This window comes from Tachysurus vachellii, chromosome 23, assembly GCF_030014155.1.
Source record: "Tachysurus vachellii isolate PV-2020 chromosome 23, HZAU_Pvac_v1, whole genome shotgun sequence".
NCBI classification, from domain to species: Eukaryota; Metazoa; Chordata; class Actinopteri; order Siluriformes; family Bagridae; genus Tachysurus; species Tachysurus vachellii.
In genome coordinates this window covers 17,833,563-17,860,404 of record NC_083482.1, presented here as the reverse complement: position 1 = coordinate 17,860,404, position 26,842 = coordinate 17,833,563, and the positions used below count along the sequence as shown (strand labels likewise).

Sequence of the window (26,842 nt, the reverse complement as noted above, 5' to 3'; positions counted from 1 at the left end):
GAGAGAGAGAGAGAGAGAGAGAGAGAGAGAGAGAGTGATGCAGCACACAGACAGAGAGAGAGAGAGAGAGAGAGAGAGAGAGAGAGAGAGAGAGAGACAGAGTGATGCAGCACACAGAGAGAGAGAGAGAGAGAGAGAGAGAGAGAGAGAGAGTGATGCAGCACACAGACAGAGAGAGAGAGAGAGAGAGAGAGAGAGAGAGTGATGCAGCACACAGACAGAGAGAGAGAGAGAGAGAGAGAGAGAGAGACAGAGTGATGCAGCACACACAGAGAGAGAGAGAGAGAGAGAGAGAGAGAGAGTGATGCAGCACACAGACAGAGAGAGAGAGAGAGAGAGAGAGAGAGAGAGTGATGCAGCACACAGAGAGAGAGAGAGAGAGAGAGAGAGAGAGAGAGAGAGAGAGAGAGAGAGAGAGAGTGATGCAGCACACAGACAGAGAGAGAGAGAGAGAGAGAGAGAGAGAGAGAGAGAGAGAGAGAGAGAGAGAGAGAGAGAGAGAGAGTGATGCAGCACACAGACAGAGAGAGAGAGAGAGAGAGAGAGAGAGAGAGAGAGAGAGAGAGAGAGAGAGAGAGAGAGAGTGATGCAGCACACAGACAGAGAGAGAGAGAGAGAGAGAGAGTGATGCAGCACACAGATGGAGTAAACAAAAACAGGGTTAAAATTAATATTTACACAAAGAAAAGTTCTATGGACACAAACATGGACCAATACAAAAAACCAACCAATCAGAGACAAGAGAACCATGAAGAAGGAGGGGCCTAAGTTATCTTCTACAGGCAGATGCACTGATGGGGTTAAAGGTGTCTCAGGTTTCGTACCTGTAGCTCGAACTCTTTCCCTGAGTACAGAGGGAGGAGTTTATCCATCATCAGGTTGTTGAGAGACAGAACGCTGGTGGAGGACGAGACCACATGGACCACACGGCCTCCACCGGGACGCTCACCTTTAGGACGACACGAATGCTGACCACAATTCATCCTGTAACCCAGCACATACCTGTGAACACACACACACACACACACACACACACACAGTATGAGTGCACTACAGTAGGAGTCCATGTTTTCAAACACACTAACCTTCACAGAGACAGACACACACACGCACAGAGACAGACACACACACACAATCACGCACACACACGCACAGACAGACACATGCAGACACATGCAGACACACGCAGACACACGCAGACACAGACAGACACAGACAGACACAGACAGACACAGACAGACACACACACCTGAGCAGTGGGTTCTCGATGATGCGCAGTCTGCGTTTGAGCATCTCCATGTGCTCGTACATGCGCAGTCCCTCCACCATGGACACGTTGTCCAGCTCTGAGTCCGAGTCACTGCTCAAGACGTTCCTCAGGCTGGAGAACTCCTTAAAGGTGTGTGTGCAGCGCTGCAGAAGTGTGTGGTACTCCTCCACCAGACCGGAAGGGACACGGTCCTCCAGGATGTCATAATATCTGCAGTACACACACACATACACACACGCACACACACACACATACAGAAACAATAGAGAGGCTGAAAATGAGGGAAAACTGTAAGTAAAGAAAAAAAAAGTAGGAACAAACTACAAGTGTACACTCTCTTTAGTGACCTTCAATATTTTATTCACTTGACTCTGTTTCTGCTTTATGTTGGTATGTGAGAGAGTAATGTTAAAGAATTAACATGTGCACACTGCCACCTGCTGGCCAGAGCAGAGGGTACAGTGGTGTCACTCAAAGAGAGACAGACAATTAAGACAGTCAGAGAGAGAGAGAGAGAGAGAGAGAGAGAGAGAGAGAGAGAGAGAGAGAGCGCGAGTGAGAGAGAGAGAGAGAGAGAGAGAGGGAGAGAGAGACAGAGAGAGAGAGAGGGAGAGAGAGAGAGAGACAGAGAGAGAGAGAGAGAGAGGGAGAGAGAGAGAGAGAGGGAGGGAGAGAGAGAGAGGGAGAGAGAGAGAGCGAGGGAGAGAGCGAGGGAGAGAGAGAGAGAGAGAGAGAGAGAGAAACACATCCTCACAGTCGGAGTCGGGGTTCTACGCAGCGCACAAAGTAATCAAACTCATCATCTTCATCTTCCTCATCCCACTTCCTCCAGATGTTTTTGTAAAAAAACCTACAGAGACACAGGGACAAAGTGCTCAGTGTTCACTACAGAGTGTACTGTAGCACGATGGTGAAAGGAACACAGCCCAAATAACAGCTGTGATGAACACAGATAAGTCATGTGATACATTAATCACATGTATATGTATCGCACACACACACACACACGCACACACACACACACATGCACACGCACAATTCCATGTCACATGAAGCCAATTTAATAAAAAAGACGTGTGTTTGAGAAGTGAAGCTGAATCCTGAATGAGACACAGCACAGTTCATTAATGCTTAGAACATTCTGAATGTATGTGTGTGTGTGTGTGTGTGTGTGTGTGTGTGTGTGTGTGTGTGTGTGTGTGTGTGTGTAAGAGAGAGAGAGAACCTCAGGTGTTCCAGAGCAAGTGCTGTTTGGTCGAAGTCTCCAGACGAGTCGTACACCACACTGAGCTCCTGCAGTGGAACTTTGTTCATCGTGGCTTCCAGTAAAGTTCTCATGGAGTCCTCACTGAGCTCACAACCTCGAGCCTCACACTGCAGTGGAAGAACCACCTCCACCTCCGCTCTTAAATCCTTATAGTCTACATCCAACACCTGCACACACGCACACGCACACACACACACACACACATATAGATCAATAACACACATCAGTAAAGCAGGTTTTATGTGTGTGGCAGTAGGGAGCAGTCGGGGGAGTGGGGGCAGTAGGGGGCAGTGGGGTGTGTTTCCTGCTACATTGATGTGTTAACATGACAAGATGCACACAGGAACTTTAATCCAAACACCTCATAACATCCTCACACCTCTGTCATGTCTGTGCTGCATCTCTTACCTCCACCAACACGTCAAACACATCAGTGTGCCACAGCGCCCTCCAGTCACACGGCTCCACCACCTTCTCCAGATAATCAGCAGTGAAAGCTTTCACCTCTGACGGCTTACAGTCACCTACCACACACACATCAGAGCTGTTATACACACAGACACACACACACACACACAAACACACAGGCTCTGATTAGAGATGAGATTTTACCCAGCATGTAGTCCTGATATGCTTTAAACCTCTCGTAGAACACCAGGTGGTTGGTCTGGAACAGCGCAGGTAATTCTCCACTCCCGAGCGGCTCGGTCGGCTGCAGGTGAAGAGAGGACTGAGCACCGATAGAGAGGTGATCTGTACCACTGTCATCATCATCATCATCTTCCTCCTCCTCATCACCATCATCATGAGGATCCTCTTCATCAGGAAACAGCTCTATAATACAACATGGATGAAGTAAGCATACAGGAAGTGGAACAGAAATATAACCACTTAGATCTTTATTGTTATTTATTTGTAATTATTTCATTCCCTGCTTTAACATCCTTTTAACATCTTCACAGCTCACAAACTTCAACCGTTCAAATATTATTTCTATTTTAGTTGTACAGAACTTTGAACTCCACATGTATGAAGTGCTGAATAATGTGAACACACTCCACAAAACACCATCATCATCATCACTATTATTATGTAATCATTTGTCATTAGTGAATAACGCGTTAGCGCGTTGGCCATCTAATGCTCATGAAATAATCTTTTATTCATACAAGTGAGAAATTCTTCTTTTTTGTGTTTAATAGTAATATAATACTAATAACATTAATAATAATATTTATAACAATAATAATAATAATAACTATATTTATAATAATAACAATAATAATAATAATAACAAACTATATTTTTAATAATAATAATAATAATAATAATAACTATATTTATAATAATAACAAACTATATTTTTAATAATAATAATAATAACAACTAATAACAATATTAATAATAATAACAATAATAATAACTATATTTATATTAATAACAAAAACAACAACAATAATAATAATAATAATGATAATAACAATAATAATAACAATAATAGTAATAATAACGATAATAATAATAATAATAATGATAATAATAATAACAATAATTATAATAATAATAATAATAACAACAACAACAATAACAATAATAATAACAACAACAATAATAATAATAACAATAATAATAACAACAACAACAATAATAATAACAATAATAATAATAATAACAACAACAACAATAATAATAATACTAATAACAACAACAACAATAATAATAACAATAATAATAACAACAACAACAACAACAACAACAACAATAATAACAATAATAATAACAACAACAACAATAATAATAATAATAATAATAACAATAATAATAATAATAATAATAATTAAACCTTTAACGCTTCTCTTCACCACACACTCAGACGCCTCTCCCACTGTTTGCTTTACACCGTCTCCCATTTGTAGCTGTGAGATTAAACAGTTTGACTATAAAGAGATAAATAAGAGACTGTATAGAGATAAAGAGATAAAGAGATAAATAAAGAGATAAAAGTATAAAAGTATAAAAACAGAAGTTTAAACGGAACTCAGCGGAAATTAAAGTCGTTACTCTTCGGCTCGGATTTTCAAAACTTCCCCGAGCGCAAAGCTGACCAATAGAAAACTACTTCCGGTTTCCCTCGGGGTGGGGCAGTAAAAAGGTGGAGGACGTCACTGCTGAAATATAATTACATCTTATATATTTGTGTTGTTTTATTAAAACATGTGATTATATTCTAATAACAAGGTTCAATTAATTAAGAGTTAAAAAAGTGTATAACGTGCATCTGCATCCTGTGATCCTATTGGCTGTCGGGTGAACCGGTCTGTCAATATCAGCCAACCGGGGCGCAGGAGGTGGGACTTAAAGTGATTAAAGTATTTAACCGGAAGAGAAAAGCACGTGTTGTAAATCTGCGGTACTGTTTGTTGTGATTATTTTATTTACCTTTTTTCCTGCGTGTGAAAGAAATAAGCGGAAATGGAAAGTAAGTAAACAGCTTTAAGAAATGACCTGGCTGTTAATCTGAAGGAACCCTGTGTTTATTCCACCTTTATTTCTCTACAGATTTGGTGTTGTTTAGACTTCAGCATGAAGAAAGTAAACTGCTGGGAGTTCAGGTGACTGGGGGAGGGGGACTGGGGGGAGGGGGGCACTGAGATGTGTGACTGTAATGTTCAATTAAATGTCCGTGGGTCTGTGTCTGGGGTGTGTTGTCTGTGTGGGGGGGGGGTGTGTCTGGGGGGGTGTGTTGTCTGTGTGGGGGGTGTGCATGTGGTGTTTACAGTCCCAGCATGGGGAAACTGCTGAGAAGTTCACCAGGGCCTTCCTGAAGAGCAGCGCTCCTCGACTGAGCTGTAGGGAAGCAGAAGACGCCCTGCAGCGTAAAGCTGTGATGCTGCACTACGCACGAGAGAAGAAGAAGAGAGGAACAAAGACAAAGGCTAAAGGACTTAACGCTAAAGAGAGGAGAGCACTGAGAGTGTTTAAGCTGAAACCTGAGCACCAGAAGTGTGTCATCACTTCATCATTACAGTCCTCACTATCACACACCTTCTTTACCTTCAATGCAGTTGCAACGCACCTGTAATGCAGTGTTTCACACACAGGTATGATCTGTTCCTGCCGCTGCATGGTCTGTGGAAGCAGTACATCACTGAGCTGTGTAACGGCCTCAGACCCGACAAGTGAGGAGCAGACGACATGATACATGCTGAACTGTTCTACTATTACACTTGTCTACAGTGTGTGTGTGTGTGTGTGTGTGTGTGTGTGTGTGTGTGTGTGAGACAGTAACCCTCAGGTGATGCAGCAGAAACTCCTGAAGGCAGATTTTCATGGTGCTGTTCTAACAGGTCAGGAGTGTGTGGGTTCCTCAGAGGTTCTGTAGATTACTTTACAAGTCTTTTTAATTTTATTCAAAAGATTTTACTAATGTGCTTTTTACAGGAGAAATGTTCTAAGCTTCATATGGAAACTTTTTAAGAGTGAAAACCCTTTTGAGAACCTTTTCCTGTGCTAGAGCTTCCTAAGAGCTCTGTTCCTGTACCTGTCTGTGTTTACACTCCTCTAATTTGTGTGTGTGTGTGTGTGTGTGTGTGTGTGTGTGTGTGTGTAGTTGTGCGCTCTAAATGCCCCTCATATGTGGGCTCCACAGGGATCCTGGTGCAGGAGCTGAAACATGTGTTTAAGATCATCACGAAGGAGAACAGACTGAAAGGTGAGATTTTAATAATTTTTATTTGTTTATTTATTTCTGTTTTGTCACCATTTCATTGATCGTGTGTGTGTCCGTGTGTGTGTGCGCGCAGTAATTCCTAAGAGGAACAGTGTGTTCAGTGTGGACATGGGAGATTTTGTCACTCTCATTTACGGCAGCAAGTTCGAGTTTCGTTCCAGTGAGAGATCAGCAAAAAAATTCAAGACCAGAGGCACCATTGACCTGTAAAGAAGCTCCTGACCATCACAGTGGGCTCTGGAGGGGGAACCCACTGGGGAACTCGCTCTGGAATTCTTCATCATGGTCCTTTAGACCCTGGAAGAAATTTGTTTGTGACTCTGAGACACAGTTTAGTTATTTATTCTCTGTGCTGTAATTTATCAGGTTGTTTAGAAATGCAGAAGTTCTAATATCCTCCTCTTCATGTTCGCTCTCTCAGGATGTAAAGAAACAAAACATTTACAGATCATTTATTCAGATGTTGTAGAAGATGTTGTGTGTCTGTGTAAATGGTTTACATTTCAGATCTCCATCTCACGTGACTGTAATAATTCTGCTGCTTTTCTCTGCTGATCTGTTTACAGATGTAAATAAACTGTCCATTTACATTCCTGCTGCTCGTCTGAGTTTCTGTGTTTGAGCTGTTCGGCGTCTCTCAGGTTTTTCTGGAATTCGGGGGGGCAAGGGGGGCCTGGAGATGTCACTCCTTACTTGAGAGCCCTGCAACTGTACTCTCTCTCTCACACACACACACACACACACACACACACACTACCATATACTCTCGCACACCACTACTCTCACATGCTCACACACACACTATCATACCGACGCACGCATACAATCTCATGTTCACGCACACACACACTGTACCCTCGCACACATACAACTCTAATCTCACACACACAGATGTTGTTACAGAATGTGTGTATGAAAGTATGTATTAGGGTCTAAATGGCCTCTCATATGTTACTCTTCTTTCGTCCTGTCCACATGGATTTACTTCATTCCCAGCTCTCCCTTTTATTTCAATGTTACACACACACACACACACACACACACACACACACAGCAGGATCTTCTCCACAATCATAATGAAACGGCATTGTTTCTCTTCTCTGCTCTAACATTAACACAGGTTAAGTTTCACTTTCATTTATTTAGTTCCACACAAACACACACATACACACACACACACACACACAAACACGTTTTTTTCTTCATGCTCTGCACTTCTGTTGTCTGTATGTTAGGTGTAACAGGAAACAGACGTCAGTGCTGAATGTTGTACATGTAAAAGAAATGCAAACGATCCGGAAAGAGCAAGAAATACAGGCGGACTGAACTATTATAAACACACACGCACGCGCACAAACACACTCACACACACGCATGCACGCACACACACACACACACACACGTACGCACGGAAACACCGGCTGTTTACTTTCACTTAGACAGTTCTTCATTTCTGCAATCAGGTATATTACTCTTTATTAATATAATAATAATAATAATAATAATAATAAAACTTTGTGAGCTGTTTTCTGTGACACTGAAACCGTTTTGTTAACTTTCTGTGTGAGTTGTGTAACGTGTTGTGATTCTGTAGAAGATTATATTTATATTGTGAACAGATCAGAAATCAAATTAAACTTTAAATATCTTTAAATGTAGAATTTTAGCGTTTTAGACTTTTCAGTTTGATTTTAATCTGCATTTAATTAAAGAGAAAAAGTCCTGTGTGTGTTTATGTATGTGTGTGTTTGGGTGTGTATATGTATGTTTGTGTGTGAGTGTGTTTGTGTGAGTGTGTGTATATATGTATGTTTGTGTGTATATGTGTGTGTGTATTTATGTATGTGTGTCTTTGTGTGTATATGTTTATTTGTGTGTGTATATATGTATGTGTGTATGTATGTGAGTGTTTATATATATTAATGTATGTGTGTTTGTTTGAGTGTATATGTATGTACAGTATGTGTGTGTGTGTGTGTTTATGTATGTGTTTGTATATATGTGTGTGTTTATATGTGTGTTTGTGTCTGTGTGTGTATATGTATGAGTGTGTGTGTTTGTATATGTGTGTGTTTATTTATGTTTGTGTGAGTGTGTGTGTTAATGTATGTGTGTGTGTTTGTATATGTGTGTGTGTTTATGCTTGTGTGAGTTTGTGTGTATATGTGTGTGTGTTTATGTTTGTGTGTATATGTGTGTGTGTTTATGTTTGTGTGTATATGTGTGTGTGTTTATGTAATTAGAGATGTAAATATGTAATTGTTGTGTAGTTCAGAGTGATGTAACTCGACACACTGAACACTGTGTTGGATTTAAAGTCGTCTCCTCATCATCATCGTCACACTCCTTCATTATTTAACTCCAGACAGAAGTACAATGGAGCAGAAGATAAACGATGTTGTGCAGATGTGCTGTGAGGTCTCAGCGAGCTGGGAGATGAAGGCTGCAGTGAAAGGTTCTCTGAAAGGAGGAGCGATGGCTGGAGGGAGCGCTGTGATGGGGGGCCTGCTGCTCGGACCGGCCGGAATCGCTGTCGGTAAAAACACTTTACTGTCTCAATTATTCTGTTCTGAAAGATTCTACTTTCAGTTTCATCATGATGGTTACAGGCGTGTTTCAGTCAGCCTCATGATGACGTGGAGCTCAGAAGATAACAAAGACTGTATAGTGTTTGTTTTTCTCCTCAGAGCAGTTACTGACTAATCCCTGTTTCACTTTGGTTTCTAAACTCATCCCAGCTGTCACAGTTACAGCTCCACCTGTCACCACACCTCAACATGTTCTGAGCTTCCCATGTATTAGTAGATGTGTTGCTCTGAAAACACAGTGATGTACACACACACACTCTCACACACACACACACACTCTCTCTCTCTCACACACACACACTCTCTCTCTCACACACACACAATGTATGTAATGTCTTAATTACTGTATAGCTGGCTGACACATTTACAGTCCTCTTTTTAACACTACACTACAACTATATAATCTACTAACCTTAACACACTTTTCTTCACTGTCTGAGTAAAATCTCCCTTTTTTCTGCTCTCAGGTGCAGCAGTCGGAGGTCTTCTGGGTGCCTGGATGACCAACGGTCAGTTTAAACCAGTTCCTCAGATCCTCATGGAGCTTCCAGCACAGGAGAAACAGAAGCTTTACTCTGAGATCAGTGTGATTCTGGGATCTCTGGACTGGACAGACGTCACTCAGCTGATGTTTATTGTTCGAGGAAATAACACACTGCTGCAGAGAGTCGAAGCTGGGATTCAGTCTTTCGTAAATAAAAGTCTAGGTGCTGAACTGAAATACGGAGACTAAGAGCAGAGACGTGAGAGCAGCACAGAACTCTCGATAAAATAGAATCTGTTTTTGAGTGAATATTTAATCATTAGATATTTCTGTAAAGCTGCTCTGTGATCCACTGTGTACAAATAAATTAATTAGATTCACCATTTACAAAGTGGGATTTATTTCGTAGTTGATTGACATCTCTCTCTCTTACACACACAAACACACACACACTCACACACACATGCGCTGAAGAGATCCATAGTAAAAGTGTGACTGAGATCAGAAGCCCATCACTGATACAGCAGTTTAGACACAAGCTTATTTAACAAACTCCTAATTTAGTTTAAGAAAATTTGTTCTTGTCTCTTCCGTTTGTAAGACTTGGCCTCCCGCTGGTGGACACTGAAGGTATGACACTCTTCACCTCATATCAGGTGTCTCCACTGAGGCGGTGCTGCGGGTTAAAAAAAGGTCAAGAAGCTTTTATTGTCATTTCAATCATATATATATACGTATATATATATATATATACACACACACATATCTGACACAGTACACAGTGATATGAGACGCTTCTCCAGGACCAAGAAGCTACATAAAAACACACAAAGCTACATAAAACATCACAGAAATAAGGACTTAAGTCTAGACAAATACTGTAAAGTGCAACAGTGTGAGACAAGGACAGTGCAAACAGACAAGACAATACACAAAATAAAGCTCACCAGTTTACTTACTGTATATATTAAAGTAGAACAAAGTAACTAGAACAAAGTAACTAGAACAAAGTAATTAGAACAAAGTAACTAGAACAAAGTAAAGGTATTCAAACTCATGTAGCAGCAGTTAGATGAGGTATTGAAAATGTGGTGTGTAAAATCAGCAACTGAGTAAGTGATTTGTACAGACCAGTGTAGTTCACAGTGTGTGTGTGTGTGTGTGTGTGTGTGTGTGTGTGTGTGTGTGTGTGTGTGTGTGTGTGTGTGTGTTAGATGTCTGAGTCTGATCTGAGAGGCAGGAGTTTTAAAATTCTTACAAAAGCTGGTGATTCCCCTTACAACAGCTTTTATCTTAGCTTCCGCTGCTATGCATCCTGTATATTTTGAGTGACAGATGTCTCTTCCAATCACAAGAAAGAATTCCATTTGCCTTCCTTTTCTTGTTTGTCTGATTTGTTATTAATTTTCGGATCTGTTCTGTTGTTCTGCACTTCTTGACCACCGTAATGTGGATGTCGAGGAGTCAGATTCCTTATGGAATCACAGAAGTAAAGGAAACACAAGCAGCAGTATTCACACACTCGCTGTGTATCTGATCTACATCAAGATTAAAAATCACATCCACTGGATGCAAAGCATCAGAGTTAAACATCCCATTTCATCAGAACAAACTATAAAATGTTTACACCATTATCATTATTGTTATGATCTGTGTCTCAAATCCAAAACTCTGACCTTAGATTAGAGTGGGATTATAAATCATTATAAACACCAGAGAGTGGGTTTATAAATCATTATAAACACTGAGAGTGGGATTATAAATCATTATAAACACCAGAGAGTGGGTTTATAAATCATTATAAACACCAGAGAGTGGGTTTATAAATCATTATAAACACTGAGAGTGGGATTATAAATCATTATAAACACTGAGAGTGGGATTATAAATCATTATAAACACTGAGAGTGGGATTATAAATCATTATAAACACCAGAGAGTGGGTTTATAAATCATTATAAACACTGAGGGTGGGTTTATAAATCATTATAAACACTGAGAGTGGGTTTATAAATCATTATAAACACTGAGAGTGGGATTATAAATCATTATAAACACCAGAGAGTGGGTTTATAAATCATTATAAACACTGAGGGTGGGTTTATAAATCATTATAAACACTGAGAGTGGGATTATAAATCATTATAAACACTGAGAGTGGGATTATAAATCATTATAAACACTGAGAGTGGGATTATTTATCATGAATCTGTGGATTGTCTAGAGAAAAAGAACAGTTGTGTAAACACTTTGATTGTGTAGTTGTGTAGAGCTTCATTTTAGTTCCAACATGAAGTCTGTGTTGATGTTATCATCTGATCACTGATGGAGATTTGAGAGAGAAACTGATCGTATCAGATAAGATAAGATAAGATAAACCTTTATTCGTCCCACAATGAGGGTATTTTCGATGGTCGATTTGAACAAAACCTCAACACGGAACAGCTTGTCTCTCTTGCCTGTCTTCAAAACATGAGAGCCCTGGTGTGTGTGTGTATGTGTGTGTGTGTATGTGTGTGTGTGTGTACTGAGTGACTGTGTGCTTAGATCATGTGAGGTTCTGGGGATGATGGAAATGTAGTTCTGTGCTGTAAATTGTTACCATTACAGCATTGTTTCTTATTGTAGTTTGTGTAGCAGAGCAGGAGTAAGATTCTGGGAAGTTTACACAGTAAGAGGAAGGAAAGCTGAAGCACACACGCACACAGAAGCACACACACACACAGAAGCACACACACACGCACACAGAAGCACACACACACACACAGAAGCACACACACAGAAGCACACACACACACACACACACACACAGAAGCACACACACACAGTAGCAGGGCTCTCAAGTTTTGAAGACAGGCGAGCATGACATCTCCAAACCCCCCCCCCCCCTCTATTAATATTTGTGTGTGTGTGTGTGTGTGTGAGAGAGAGAGAGAGAGAGAGAGAGAGAGATTATGACTAGTGTTTATTGTGTTTGTTCCCTTTTTAGACCCCTTTATCATGTGTAATGTTGCTCCCATATAAAACAGTTCAGCACAAGCCCAGACATTTTTAGGGACATGATTGAGGACAATGTCCCGTCCAGAGACAAACTGTTTGGTGTTGAGCTTTTGTTCAAACTGACCATCAAAAATACAATCACTAATGAATGTGTTTTTTTCATTGGTTGTTGTGTTAAATCTTACCCAGATACAATAGTGCTGTTTTCTGATTGGCTGTTGTGTAGCCTCTTGTTTTGGTTGGCTGATAAGTGTCAGGCTCGACTAAGAGCTCCAGGGGAGACGCGCTTGGTTCCTGCCCGGTTCCATAGAGACAGCGGTGCGGACTGATACATTTTGGGCGCTGCGGCTTATTAAATATATGATAAATAGTCAGTTTTTCTGTGTAAGAAATACTATGTGTGGTGGGAGCGTGACAAAAGACCGACATGAGTGACAAAATCCCACACACACTCACACACACACACACACACACACACACTCTCTCTCACACACACATACACACACACACACATACACACTCAGACACACACACTCAGACACAATCACACACAGACACAATCACACACACACACTCTCTCTTTCACACACACACACAAACACACATGCACACACACTCTCTCACACACATACACAGACACAATCACACTCACACACACACTCACTCTCTCACACACAAACACATGCACACACACTCACACACACCCAGACACAATCACACTCACACACACATACACACTCAGACACACATTCAGACACAATCACACACACTCACACACACACTCACACTCAAATATCTGAATCTTTACATGGTTTTAATCTCTCTGATTGTAATTCTACTCTAATTACTAAAATGACTAAACCTCACCTTTATGGCTTGTGTGTGTGTGTGTGTGTGTGTGTTTTCCCCCTTCATAGTAAACGTGTTTCCTGTGACTGTTTATTTGTGTTATAACATCATTGCACTTCTGTTTAGTCACTGATTTCTGTGTAAATGAGCTCCAGAGTTCACAATCTACGGAAACTCCTTTTATTAATTACACAACTTTACACAACAAACAGAGATACACACATTTATACAACATTAATACACATCTCACAAACACTCAGGGCCGTGTTCAGCAAACACTCCACATAAACACATCAAACACACACTCATAAATGTGTTGAAAGTTTCTATAAGGAGATACAGTGTGTGTGTGTGTGTGTGTGTGTGTGTGTGTGTGTTTCCTCCTCCCTCCAGATCTAATTTTCAGATTCTGAGAAGACACAGAAATCACAGAAATCCCCAACGAGCAGGAAAGATGAGTTTATCACACACACACACACACACACACACACACACACACTATAAAGAACACTGCGACAACTTCCTCATCAAACACACATCTCTCTCACACACACTCTCTATCTGACTGAAGACACACAGACTGAACACTCAGAGACTCTTCACCAATCCGGTAAAATAATTCATCATTACTGTATTTATCAGTTAAAGCTAAAGAATGTGTTAATGTTTGTAGATTTGTCTTAAACTGACTTTAGTTCCTACATCTTCTCTCTCTTGAAGCTCTAAACTTCACAACATTCCTCCAGATAATTAATAATACAGTTTGTATAATTCTCAAATTAACTTTATTTTAAGTTCCTTAATTTTAATGATAATTTTGGGTCTTTCTCAGTTCTAATATAAATTGTAATAAATTTGGTGGTGTTAGTGACCTTGACTTCACTGTTGACTTTAGTAATAACTTAAGAAGTTAGAGATATTATCAGCGTTAGAGTAATTATCTCCGGAGCTCCTTCCTGTTCTGCTGCATGCAAACACACACCCAAGTTAAGTACCGTATTTACACTGCAGCCTACTGATCATTTCCCTGAATCTTCTTCTACTTTGGTCTTTTCCCGTTACGGGTCACCACAGTGAATCATCTGTTTCCACCTAACTCTATCCTTTGAATCCTCTATTCTCACACCTTCATGTCCTCATTTAACACATCCATGTATCTGTCTTTTTGTCTTTTGTCTCACACAGTTTACACCAGGTTGCACAGATGCACTTGTGTAGCTCTGTCTTTGTTCTGTGTAGCTCCTTTGTCCTGGAGAAACGTTGTCTCATGTCACTGTGTACTGTGTCAGATATATATACGGTTGAAATGACAATAAAAGCTACTTGACTTGACTTGACTTGACTTCACTGTCTCCTCTTTGGCCTTCCTCTTGACCTCAGGAGTTTCCCCTGAGTGTTGTGGATTAATTCTCATCTGTCAGCTCACTGAAATCCTGTAGGCTGATTGTCTGGTGTATTAATTACACATCAGGTAAATGAGTTTCTGACTTCCTGCAGTCATGAGATAAGGAAAGCATGATTCACCTCCAGGTCACATGACCTCTGTCAACACACTCAAGTTCATCTGTGATCTGATTTCTTTTCCTGCAGACAGCTGTGATGGTGGACAATCAGCAGTTCATGATGGAGAACCGTGAGCGTATCCTTGCTGTCGAGAACTCCTTCGCGCCGGGTGGGAAGCCTCTCCTGGCTCCGGGTCGTTTCCTGGTCGGAGAAGGTCGCCTGCTGAAAGTTTGCAGACGCAAACCACAGCCCAAAGTCTTCTACCTGTTTAACGACATCCTGGTGTACGGCAGCATTGTGGTCCCAGGCCGTTGGAACAGCCACCAACACATCCTCCGTCTTGAGGAACTAGAGCAGGAGAACCTAGAAGACGGAGTGGGAATGAGTAACCAGTGGGTCCTCCGAACGCCGAACAAGTCCTTCCGCATATCTGCAGCTTCAATGGTGGAGAAGCAGGCATGGATGGACCACATCGAGCGCTGCAGGGTGGAACGGCTGAGGCAGTTGAATCTGCCCCATGTGATGAAGCCGTTTGCCGCCATTTGGATCCCCGACGCTGCCTCGGCCGTTTGCATGCGCTGCACAGAACCATTTAAGGTCACACAGCGCAGACACCACTGCAGACATTGTGGCTTTGTGGTTTGTAACTCCTGCTCAAAGAGTCGTGCCGTCCTCAAACACATCTCATCCAAACCGGTCCGGGTGTGTAGTGTGTGCAAGGCCTCTCTCCGCCAGCAGGAAGTCAGCAATGGAGCTTTCAGGAAGAAGGTCTCGATAGAGGAGATGCCTGAATACGAAGAGTCGAGTGAAGACGACCAAGAGGAGAACCACCCAGACACCACATGGATCAACACTTACCAAGAACCTGAGCCTGTGTACTGCTACTTTAAGCCCATACACCCCAAGCCTCCAGAGCTGTAGTGTACACTTCTACAGAACACCTGAAACACCTTAAAACTTGGTGAAACTAAATATGAGAACACACACAGATTACATCTTCATCATCATTTCCTCCTAACACTATTTCCATCTCACGTCATCACATCCACAGACGATGTTCCCCTGGATCAGGAGGAGTACGATATGTACTCATAGGGGAAAAGGTATTTAATTAACATAAATCAGAACCATAATTTAGTGCTGCACACAGTGGAGATGTTAGTCAGGCTCAGTGAAGACACTAATGCTGTAATGAGTCGCCCTCTAGTGGTGTGAGGTGTGACACTGTTTATAAACATCTAAATGTCTATTAGATATGTTTGTATTTGATCATTTAACATTAACTTTATGATGAAAGCACTAATAAATATTATTATTAAAGCATGCAGTGGTCTAATTATTATATGATGATGATGATGATGATGATGAATGTTAGAGGAGATTTCTCTCAGCTCTAGAAGACAGTAATGTGCAGAATAAAGCAGCTTTACAAACACACAACGAAAACAAAGTGTGCAGTTTCCACCAAAGTTTTATTAAATTCTTTATATCTCATTCTGTGTGTGTGTGTGTGTGTGTGTGTGTGTGTGTGTGTGTGTGTGTGTTCTCAAGCCTGCCTCCAATTTTCTCAGTTCTAAACCATCCATAGCAAAATTTTGCCTAATTTATATTTATATAAGATATTTGTATTGCACATTTATCACCGGACATTTCTTCAAAGTTTCTTCAAAGAACTATAGAAAGAATAAAAAGTATAAAGTTTAACATTTATTATCAACATTTATGATCAAGCCTGAAGTGAAGGTGATGAGAAAAAACTCCCTGAGATGATAAGAGGAAGAAACCTTGAGAGGAACCAGACTCAGAAGTGAACCTCATCCTCATTTGAGTGACACTGAACAGGAAAAAATGTCAATGTAAATAATGTCAATGTAAATAATGTCCTTTCTGCAGCAGTTTATAGTTGAGATATGATTTTATATACTGTATATATATATATATATATATATATATATATATATATATATATATATATATATATAAACTTGAATAATATTATAACTGAAACTTTTTTACCAATCGCAATTCAAGGAGTTCCAAGCAGAAGGCCTCCTAAAAACGCAGTTCCTCTCTCCACCACGGCTTCTGACCCAGAATGCTTCACTGCTGCCTTCCTGTGCAGGTTGGATGAAACTCTGCAGCACAACTGAAAGACATCTCCATGCCACTGTTTATAACCACAGGCAGGCTGGAGAACACACACACACTCACACACCACGAGTCTCAGTGTTGATGTAAACACACACACACACACCACGAGTCTCAGTGTTGATGTAAACACACACACACACACCACGAGTCTCAGTGTTGATGTAAACACACACACACACACCACGAGTCTCAGTGTTGATGTAAACACACACACACCACGAGTCTTACAGCAGAGAGCTGCATTTCTCTCGGCTCTAAATGAGGTGATCCCGTCCAGTTGAATGGAGGCGTCTGCAACTCTGTCACTTCTCTGTGAAACAAACACACAGCAGTTTCTGCACTACTTAACGACCAAAACACCTGACAAACATGTAGAAGAAAAACGTAAAAGTAACTTGTTATAAATAATTTCATTCACTCATTCATCTTCTACCTCTTATCCGAACTACCTCGGGTCACGGGGAGCCTGTGCCTATCTCAGGCGTCATCGGGCATCAAGGCAGGATACACCCTGGACGGAGTGCCAACCCATCGCAGGGCACACACACACACACACACACACACACACACTCTCTCTCATTCACTCACACAATCACACACTACGGACAATTTTCCAGAGATGCCAATCAACCTACCATGCATGTCTTTGGACAGGGGGAGGAAACCGGAGTACCCGGAGGAAACCCCCGAGGCACGGGGAGAACATGCAAACTCCACACACACAAGGTGGAGGTGGACCCTGGAGGTGTGAGGCGAACGTGCTAACCACTAAGACACCGTGACCCCCAATATAAATAACAATTTATTTATAAATAATAAATGTTTGTTATACAGTGAACAGCCGCAGTTCGCAGGGATGCAACACGCAGGCGGAAATGACGTCAATCTTTGTTTACAAATTTGAAAACGGGCGCGTGCGATGTTCGGGCTTGTGACGTCACGACACGGGGCGGAGCTTCAGGCTGGTAAACAAGTGAAGACGAAAACAAGCAGTGAGTTTATTTATATTTAATCCGTCTGTGTCTTTGTGCTGTGTTTTATTTCATTCGGACTGTTTCAGGGTGACAAAAAGTACGACTTTCACTTTCAAATGGTTTTGATGACGTTATTGATCCCTGTGCTGAGGTTGTGACCTGAAACTGTGAGCTTTCTTTGTTCTTCTGCTTCATCTGCTGCTGTTCTGATCTTCTACAAACAGCAGGAACTAAATGCTACTGTACACTGTATACTGTACACTATATACTGTACACTGTATACTGTACACTGTATACTGTACACTATATACTGTACACTGTATACTGTACACTGTATACTGTACACTATATACTGTACACTGTATACTGTACACTATATACTGTACACTGTATACTGTACACTGTATACTGTACACTATATACTGTACACTGTATACTGTACACTATATACTGTACACTGTATACTGTACACTGTATACTGTACACTATATACTGTACACTGTATACTGTACACTATATACTGTACACTGTATACTGTACACTATATACTGTACACTGTATACTGTACACTATATACTATATACTGTACACTATATACTGTACACTATATACTATATACTGTACACTATATACTGTACACTGTATACTGTACACTATATACTGTATACTGTACACTGTATACTGTACACTATATACTGTATACTGTACACTGTATACTGTACACTATATACTGTATACTGTACACTGTATACTGTACACTATATACTGTATACTGTACACTGTATACTGTACACTATATACTGTACACTGTATACTGTACACTATATACTATATACTGTACACTGTATACTGTACACTATATACTGTATACTGTACACTGTATACTGTACACTATATACTGTACACTGTATACTGTACACTATATACTGTATACTGTACACTGTATACTGTACACTATATACTGTACACTATATACTGTACACTGTATACTGTACACTATATACTGTACACTGTATACTGTACACTGTATACTGTACACTATATACTGTACACTGTATACTGTACACTATATACTGTATACTGTACACTGTATACTGTACACTATATACTGTATACTGTACACTGTATACTGTACACTATATACTGTACACTATATACTGTACACTATATACTGTACACTGTATACTGTACACTATATACTGTACACTGTATACTGTACACTGTATACTGTACACTATATACTGTACACTGTATACTGTACACTATATACTGTACACTGTATACTGTATACTGTACACTATATACTGTACACTGTATACTGTACACTATATACTGTACACTGTATACTGTACACTGTATACTGTACACTATATACTGTACACTATATACTGTACACTATATACTGTACACTGTATACTGTACACTATATACTGTATACTGTATACTGTACACTATATACTGTACACTGTATACTGTACACTGTATACTGTACACTATATACTGTACACTATATACTGTACACTGTATACTGTACACTATATACTGTACACTGTATACTGTACACTGTATACTGTACACTATATACTGTACACTATATACTGTACACTATATACTGTACACTATATACTGTACACTATATACTGTACACTATATACTGTACACTGTATACTGTACACTATATACTGTATACTGTATACTGTACACTATATACTGTACACTATATACTGTATACTGTACACTATATACTGTACACTATATACTGTACACTATATACTGTACACTGTATACTGTACACTGTATACTGTACACTATATACTGTACACTGTATACTGTACACTATATACTGTACACTGTACACTATATACTGTACACTGTATACTGTACACTATATACTGTACACTATATACTGTACACTGTATACTGTACACTGTATACTGTACACTATATACTGTACACTGTATACTGTACACTATATACTGTACACTGTACACTATATACTGTACACTGTATACTGTACACTATATACTGTACACTGTATACTGTACACTATATACTGTACACTGTATACTGTACACTATATACTGTACACTGTATACTGTACACTATATACTGTACACTGTATACTGTACACTATATACTGTACACTGTATACTGTACACTATATACTGTACACTGTATACTGTACACTATATACTGTACACTGTATACTGTACACTATATACTGTATACTGTACACTGTATACTGTACACTATATACTGTACACTGTATACTGTACACTATATACTGTACACTGTATACTGTACACTATATACTGTACACTATATACTGTACACTATATACTGTACACTGTATACTGTACACTATATACTGTACACTGTATACTGTACACTATATACTGTACACTGTATACTGTACACTATATACTGTACACTGTATACTGTACACTATATACTGTACACTGTATACTGTACACTATATACTGTACACTGTATACTGTACACTATATACTGTATACTGTACACTGTATACTGTACACTATATACTGTACACTGTATACTGTACACTATATACTGTACACTGTATACTGTACACTATATACTGTACACTATATACTGTACACTATATACTGTACACTGTATACTGTACACTATATACTGTACACTGTATACTGTACACTATATACTGTATACTGTACACTGTATACTGTACACTATATACTGTACACTGTATACTGTACACTATATACTATATACTGTACACTGTATACTGTACACTGTATACTGTACACTATATACTGTATACTGTACACTGTACACTGTATACTGTACACTATATACTGTACACTGTACACTATATACTGTACACTGTATACTGTACACTATATACTGTATACTGTACACTGTATACTGTACACTATATACTGTATACTGTACACTGTATACTGTACACTATATACTGTATACTGTACACTGTATACTGTACACTATATACTGTATACTGTACACTGTATACTGTACACTATATACTGTACACTGTATACTGTACACTATATACTATATACTGTACACTGTATACTGTACACTATATACTGTATACTGTACACTGTATACTGTACACTATATACTGTACACTGTATACTGTACACTGTATACTGTACACTATATACTGTACACTGTATACTGTACACTATATACTATATACTGTACACTATATACTGTACACTGTATACTGTACACTATATACTGTATACTGTACACTGTATACTGTACACTATATACTGTATACTGTACACTGTATACTGTACACTATATACTGTATACTGTACACTATATACTGTACACTGTATACTGTACACTATATACTATATACTGTACACTGTATACTGTACACTATATACTGTATACTGTACACTGTATACTGTACACTATATACTGTACACTGTATACTGTACACTATATACTGTATACTGTACACTGTATACTGTACACTATATACTGTATACTGTACACTATATACTGTACACTATATACTGTACACTGTATACTGTACACTATATACTGTACACTGTATACTGTACACTGTATACTGTACACTATATACTGTACACTGTATACTGTACACTATATACTGTATACTGTACACTGTATACTGTACACTATAAACTGTACAATGTATACTGTACACTATATACTGTACACTATATACTGTACACTGTATACTGTACAATATATACTGTACACTATATACTGTACACTATATACTGTACACTGTATACTGTACACTATATACTGTACACTAGTGCTGCACGATTAATCATATCGCAATCGCGATATCAAGCCTGTGCGATTATATGACGCAAAATGCTGCGATTTTATGAAATAAATAAATAATAAATAAATGCATGTGTGGACATCACAACCCATTCTCTCTGAAAGCTGTTTGCCTATTTCATACACTACACCGCTATCCGCTAATAAAAAAAAAAGGACCAGTGAGTTTCAGTTTAGGCAGTGACACGTGTGGCGCGTGTGGTCATGTCGCGACTTTTTCCGGTGTGCAGCGCGGAACGGGTGAAGATGGATGCCGAGCAGACGGACACTGAACTGTAGTGTTAATTTCGTCAGACGAGACGAGACGAAATATGTTCAACAACCTTTTTTTCATGACTAAGACGAGACGATGACGAGACTGCACCACTGTCCAAAAACGCTAAGACTAAATTAACGTGCATTATTGTTGACGAAAAAAGACGAGACGAAAATGTTTTGTATAAAATAAAAACTAAGATAAAATCTCTCTTCATTTTCGTCTACAATTGTCTCTGCTTTTTCATCAGCTGTTACGTCTTTAAAATATTCAGCACGAGTTCGCGGCTTCGCTGTTGCTCAAGTTACAGGTCCGTGAATCGGATCGCGCTTATTATATTGTTACCTACCAAATAAATCGATAATTTAACACAAAATGATGATTTAAAAAGTAGTTTATTGATTTAAAAACGATTGTATTGTTTCCGCTAAAGAAAATAGTGCGCTCCGTCTCTACGGTTAGAATCCTGTGTGTCCATGGCAACGCTCTGTTTTTCATGGCAACGGTGTGTTATAGTTCGCAGCGGTCTGTTATCAAGAAATAAAATAGTGTGTGTGTAGAAAGAATTTGTCCACACGCCGCTCAAATAAATAATTAAATAAATAAATAAAAACTCCTGAGTGCCCTGTGATGGGTTGGCACTCCGTCCAGGGTGTATCCTGCCTTGATGCCCGATGACGCCTGAAATGACCCGAGGTAGTTCGGATAAGCGGTAGAAGATGAGTGAGTGAATGAATGAAAAACTCCTGAGTGCAAGTCCACCGTCTAGGCAGGTTTAATAAAGCAGTATCAATAAAGTAAAAAATATGATGTGCGGTCAAGTTCGAGTGTCTGCATTGTTTAAATGTGTTCTCAACTTCTCACTGATACTTTTGTGATTCGCGGAGTTTTGACAAGTTTTATAGCCTTGATATTGTTTCTTAGTCAAAAGTGGTGACAGAAAAAAACTCAGCACCCCCCAACCTGAAACCTCTTCCCACCCCCCTGTCACAATCACATCATAATCAATATTAATAATTAGGCTTAAAAACAAATGTATATGTAAGGGAATCAAGTTTAACAATTACATGTAATATTGCTCCAAATATCATCGATAATGGTGTGTGCAATATCATGTATAACTTGCATTAAGTTGGTAATTGGTATATATATATATATGATCTTAGGCTTTCATTAAGTTATTTATTTCCACTATAACACTTGTGTTCCTGATATTATTGCATTTAATGAGGCCTCATTGTATTTATTCTTACAATAGATTCCAGATGTGGTCAAGCTACAATTTTTTGACTAAAACTAGACTAAAATTAAAAGACTTTTAGTCAACTAAAACTTGACTAAGATACCTTGAGTTTTCTTTTGACTAAAACTAGACTAAAATGACGACTAAACGACTAAAACTTGACTAACAAAAAAAGAATGACTAAATGAATGACTATGACTAACAAGGACATTTGGCACAAGACTAAGACTAAGACTAAATTAAAAATAGGTGACGAAATAAACACCACTGAACTGGTGGCCAGAGCTTTTTAGAAAGAGGATTTGGAAGTACCAGTTTGTTGCTTTGTTTTTGTTTTTGTAAATGACCAACAACAGTTTTACTGGTTTGAACCACACATTTATATCCAAAGTCCTTTTTGAAAGTTTATACAAAAATGTTAAGTCCAGGTAAAATATCCCTGTTTGGACAGAATGTTCAAAATATCTTTTTTTTCATGAACATAGAAATGACTTTGTTCTATTTATTATATTTAGCTGTATTATTGAGACAATAACAAGTTTGTTTGCAGTAATGCAAAGATGTTATGTTGTAAAAATATTTTAATTTGAAAACGTTTTGCATTTGTTTGTTGTTGCTAGTTTGAGTTGAGAAATACAAATTTCAGCATTATCATTAATCTGTGTGTGCATTTTCCTTGAGAACCAAGCAAGTTGACTCATGATACCATTTGTTTATTATATCGCAATCGCAATATTGACCTCAATAATCGCAATATGACATTTTCCCTAAATCGTGCAGCCCTACTGTACACTATACACTGTATACTGTACACTGTATACTGTACACTGTACACTATATACTATAAACTATACACTGTACACTGTACACTGTATACTGTATACTGTACACTATACACTGTACACTATATACTATATACTGTACACTATATACTGTACACTATACACTGTACACTGTATACTGTACACTATATACTATATACTGTACACTATATACTGTACACTGTATACTGTACACTATATACTGTATACTGTACACTATACACTGTATCTCAGGGAGTTTTTCCTCACCACCTCACCTTTGGCTTGCTCATTAGGGATAAATGTTACAGATAAATAATAACTTAATCTTAAACTTTAAGACGTTTATATTCTGTTCCTATTTTTCTGTAAAGCTGCTTTGACAATGTGAACTGCTAAACAAACAAAAAAATATTGGCTTGAAATGAATATTTTTAAGTTGTTAATATTTATTTATTTATTTATTACCTAACAAACCCACAGTGTTTTGACTTCATGCTCCCTACTGAGGGAACCTACTGAGTATCAGATAACTGAAGTATTTCTAAATTAAGAATAAATCAAGATGCTGATGAAAATAAAATCAACAAGTTAAATACACTGAGTCTGTGTGAACAGTAATGGTTGCCAAGTCACACACACACACACACACACACACACACAAATATCTTGACGTGTGAGTTGTGCAGGAATCTTGGCAGCTGGAATCAGCTCTTACTGAGATGGAGAGATGTTGTGGATTAAAAGGTTGTCCTGTGTTTCACTCTAATTGTCCTCCACATTATCATGACATCACTGAAGCACACACTCACATCCCCAGGAGGAAAAAGAGTGTTTATCACACTCCTTATTTTACACACTCACAACCGATACACTATCACAGTGTTTCATATCTAAAGTAATTTCTTTTGAGTGGGTAAATAACAGCTGTGTTAATGCTAGCATGATAATTAGCTAGTCTGCTAATTAGCTTGTTGTGTAGAAAAGCTTTTAATTGTTCTTTGTGGAACTTTAATGACCAAAAAGAACCCTTCTCTATTGTGAGGGTGTGCAGATGGAGGAGATGGAGCAGTGGAACACAGCCATGATGGTGATTATAACGTTAACATGTACAGTATGGTTCTCTTTGTGCTTTCAGAGTGGAAAAGAAGAAAAAGCAGCTTTCTAAAAATGATCAGTAAAATTCTGATGCAGCTCCTGCATGGTGGTGCGAGAGAGGAGGCAGACAGTGTCGTGGTGGAGAACGAGAGCTGCGTGGAGCTGCTTGAGAGTGAAGATGGAGACTGGATCATCATTAACATGTCAGGTCTGAGACTGAAGATAATTACACACAGTGACCAGCAGGAGGAGCTGTTAATATCAGGATTGGTTTACTTTGAGGGTGTGTGTTTGTGTGTGTGTGTGTGTGTGTGTGTGTGTGATTTATGTGTGTGTGTAGATCACTCATCTCTACGACTTCTTGATAAAGATCCTCTGGAGAATCTGCTCATCGAGCATCCCAGCATGTCCGTATACCAGATGTTCCGTCAAAGGACAAATGAGGAAGACGTTTTTGATAAAGTTTACTCTCCCAGGTTTGCAAAATCTTTTCTCAAACTATTATTAACTCACTATTATGTGAGTTTTACTGTAACTGTCTGCACTCTGATTGGTCAGAAGATTAATTCTCTAACACTTTTTCAGGTTCATACTGTATAATTTCCTTTTATTAACTGTGTGAGAGAATAGAGACTGCTGAAGGGACGAGTGTTTATATCTGAGAGAACCTGAGAGACAACAGTAAGTGACTCGTATGAAAACGTTAAATGGAAACAGTGTGTGTGTATCTCAGGTGTGTACAGGTAAGGCGTGATGTGTCAACTCTCCTGGGCTTGTGGTGTGGTTCTGTGCTGTTCTCTGATCCGAGAGCTCGGCCGTATTCCGAACGCAGGAAGCTAAGCCGCAGTTCACTCAGCAGGCAGAACCTGCTCCGGACTCGCAACTCCAACACCGAGCACCGCTACGGTCACTTCAAACAGCCGAGTCAGCGTCTGTACAACTACTGAAACACATATGGACTGTGTGTGTGTGTAGTTATATGCTTACATTAAATCTAGTGTTTTAAACACAACACAAAAACTACACATCAACTAAAATCAAGTCTTATTAAGTAGAAAAGGAATTCGGTGTTCAATGATAACAGAGCTGTGGGTTAGAGCTGGGCTTCTAGGAACCTGATTAAAGTCTGATTAAAGTCTGATTGTGCATGTGTGTGTGTGTATGGTGTGTGTGTGTATGGGTGTGTTTGAGTGTTTGTGTGTGTATGAGTGTATGTGTATGAGTGTTTGTGTGTGGTGTGTGTGTCTGAGTGTGTGTGTGTGAGTGTGTGTGAGTGTTTGTGTGTGAGTTTGTGTGTGTGTATGGGTGTGTGTGTATGTGTGAGTTTGTGTGTAAGTGTGTGTGAGTGTTTGTGTGTATGGGTGTGTGTGTGAGTGTTTGTGTGTGTGTGTGTTTGTGAGTTTTTGTGTGTGTGTGAGTGTTTGTGTGTTTTTGTGTGTGTGTGTGTGAGTGTTTGTGTGTGTGTTTGTGTGTGTGTGTGTGTTTGTGTGTGGTGTGTGTGTTTGTGTGTGTGTGTGCGCGTGTGTGCGTGCGTGTGTGTTTGTGTGTGTGTTTGTGAGTTTGTGTGTGTGTGTATGGGTGTGTGCGTGTGTGTGTGTGTGTGTGTGTGTGCATTTAGCTGAATCAGAGGTTGTTCTTTGTGCCCAAGAGACTTCCATTGTTTATAATCCATGTTTTTACTTTTAGTTTTGTGCCTTAAATGTTTTTATACTGTAAAAATTTCCGTTTTATTTTTTATTCAAAAGTATATTTTTGAAAAACACATTTTTAACTGTAAAATAAATGTTTTTTAATTGTT

General features: G+C 39.2%; 6 protein-coding genes across 10 annotated transcripts in view; 4 read left to right on the top strand and 2 right to left on the bottom strand.

The window, feature by feature from the left end:
- shcbp1 (SHC SH2-domain binding protein 1) overlaps positions 1–4,695 on the bottom strand; it is a 12,535-nt gene extending 7,840 nt beyond the window's left edge. The window contains exons 1-8 of one of the 3 annotated variants that reach the window (XM_060859578.1): positions 4,576–4,695; positions 4,381–4,474; positions 3,150–3,371; positions 2,946–3,061; positions 2,496–2,704; positions 2,025–2,120; positions 1,250–1,480; positions 825–1,002 (exon numbers count right to left, since the gene is read on the bottom strand). In XM_060859578.1, the coding sequence (XP_060715561.1) occupies positions 825–1,002; positions 1,250–1,480; positions 2,025–2,120; positions 2,496–2,704; positions 2,946–3,061; positions 3,150–3,371; positions 4,381–4,447 (1,119 nt within the window). In that variant the 5' untranslated portion in view covers positions 4,448–4,474; positions 4,576–4,695. Of the gene's footprint in view, positions 1–824; positions 1,003–1,249; positions 1,481–2,024; positions 2,121–2,495; positions 2,705–2,945; positions 3,062–3,149; positions 3,372–4,380 lie in introns of all 3 variants that reach the window. The other 2 variants (XM_060859579.1, XR_009647673.1) reach the window with 2 other exon arrangements.
- Positions 4,696–4,878: 183 nt separating this feature from the next.
- pop4 (POP4 homolog, ribonuclease P/MRP subunit) lies at positions 4,879–6,857 on the top strand. 2 transcript variants are annotated; one of them, XM_060859239.1, is made up of 7 exons: positions 4,879–5,016; positions 5,097–5,149; positions 5,317–5,540; positions 5,639–5,716; positions 5,823–5,884; positions 6,148–6,249; positions 6,408–6,857. In XM_060859239.1, exons 1-7 carry the CDS (start codon positions 5,010–5,012, stop codon positions 6,623–6,625), a joined length of 744 nt encoding a protein of 247 aa, XP_060715222.1. In that variant the 5' UTR covers positions 4,879–5,009; the 3' UTR covers positions 6,626–6,857. The 2 variants fall into 2 exon arrangements, with proteins under 2 accessions (XP_060715222.1, XP_060715223.1); XM_060859240.1 differs by having other exon boundaries at positions 6,341–6,624.
- Positions 6,858–7,495: 638 nt separating this feature from the next.
- LOC132838685 (protein C19orf12 homolog) lies at positions 7,496–9,730 on the top strand. Of its 2 annotated transcripts, none has more exons than XM_060859200.1 (3): positions 7,496–7,730; positions 8,637–8,803; positions 9,323–9,730. In XM_060859200.1, the coding sequence occupies exons 1-3, from the start codon at positions 7,642–7,644 to the stop codon at positions 9,586–9,588; spliced, it is 522 nt and encodes a 173-aa protein (XP_060715183.1). In that variant the 5' UTR covers positions 7,496–7,641; the 3' UTR covers positions 9,589–9,730. The 2 variants fall into 2 exon arrangements, with proteins under 2 accessions (XP_060715183.1, XP_060715184.1); XM_060859201.1 differs by having other exon boundaries at positions 7,520–7,730; positions 8,633–8,803.
- A 3,960-nt stretch (positions 9,731–13,690) lies between these two features.
- plekhf1 (pleckstrin homology domain containing, family F (with FYVE domain) member 1) lies at positions 13,691–16,014 on the top strand. Its single transcript, XM_060859236.1, has 2 exons — positions 13,691–13,798; positions 14,779–16,014. The coding sequence occupies exon 2, from the start codon at positions 14,788–14,790 to the stop codon at positions 15,610–15,612; it is 825 nt and encodes a 274-aa protein (XP_060715219.1). The 5' UTR covers positions 13,691–13,798; positions 14,779–14,787; the 3' UTR covers positions 15,613–16,014.
- Positions 16,015–17,788: 1,774 nt separating this feature from the next.
- Positions 17,789–26,842, top strand: si:ch211-260e23.9 (uncharacterized protein LOC555795 homolog). The gene is made up of 4 exons (XM_060859408.1): positions 17,789–17,834; positions 25,085–25,252; positions 25,385–25,520; positions 25,778–26,842. The coding sequence occupies exons 2-4, from the start codon at positions 25,117–25,119 to the stop codon at positions 25,989–25,991; spliced, it is 486 nt and encodes a 161-aa protein (XP_060715391.1). The 5' UTR covers positions 17,789–17,834; positions 25,085–25,116; the 3' UTR covers positions 25,992–26,842.
- Positions 25,957–26,842, bottom strand: part of cmtm3 (CKLF-like MARVEL transmembrane domain containing 3) — a 94,122-nt gene continuing 93,236 nt past the window's right edge. The window contains exon 5 of the mRNA XM_060859407.1: positions 25,957–25,976. Coding sequence (XP_060715390.1) covers positions 25,957–25,976 — 20 coding nt within the window. The remainder of the gene's footprint in view (positions 25,977–26,842) is intronic.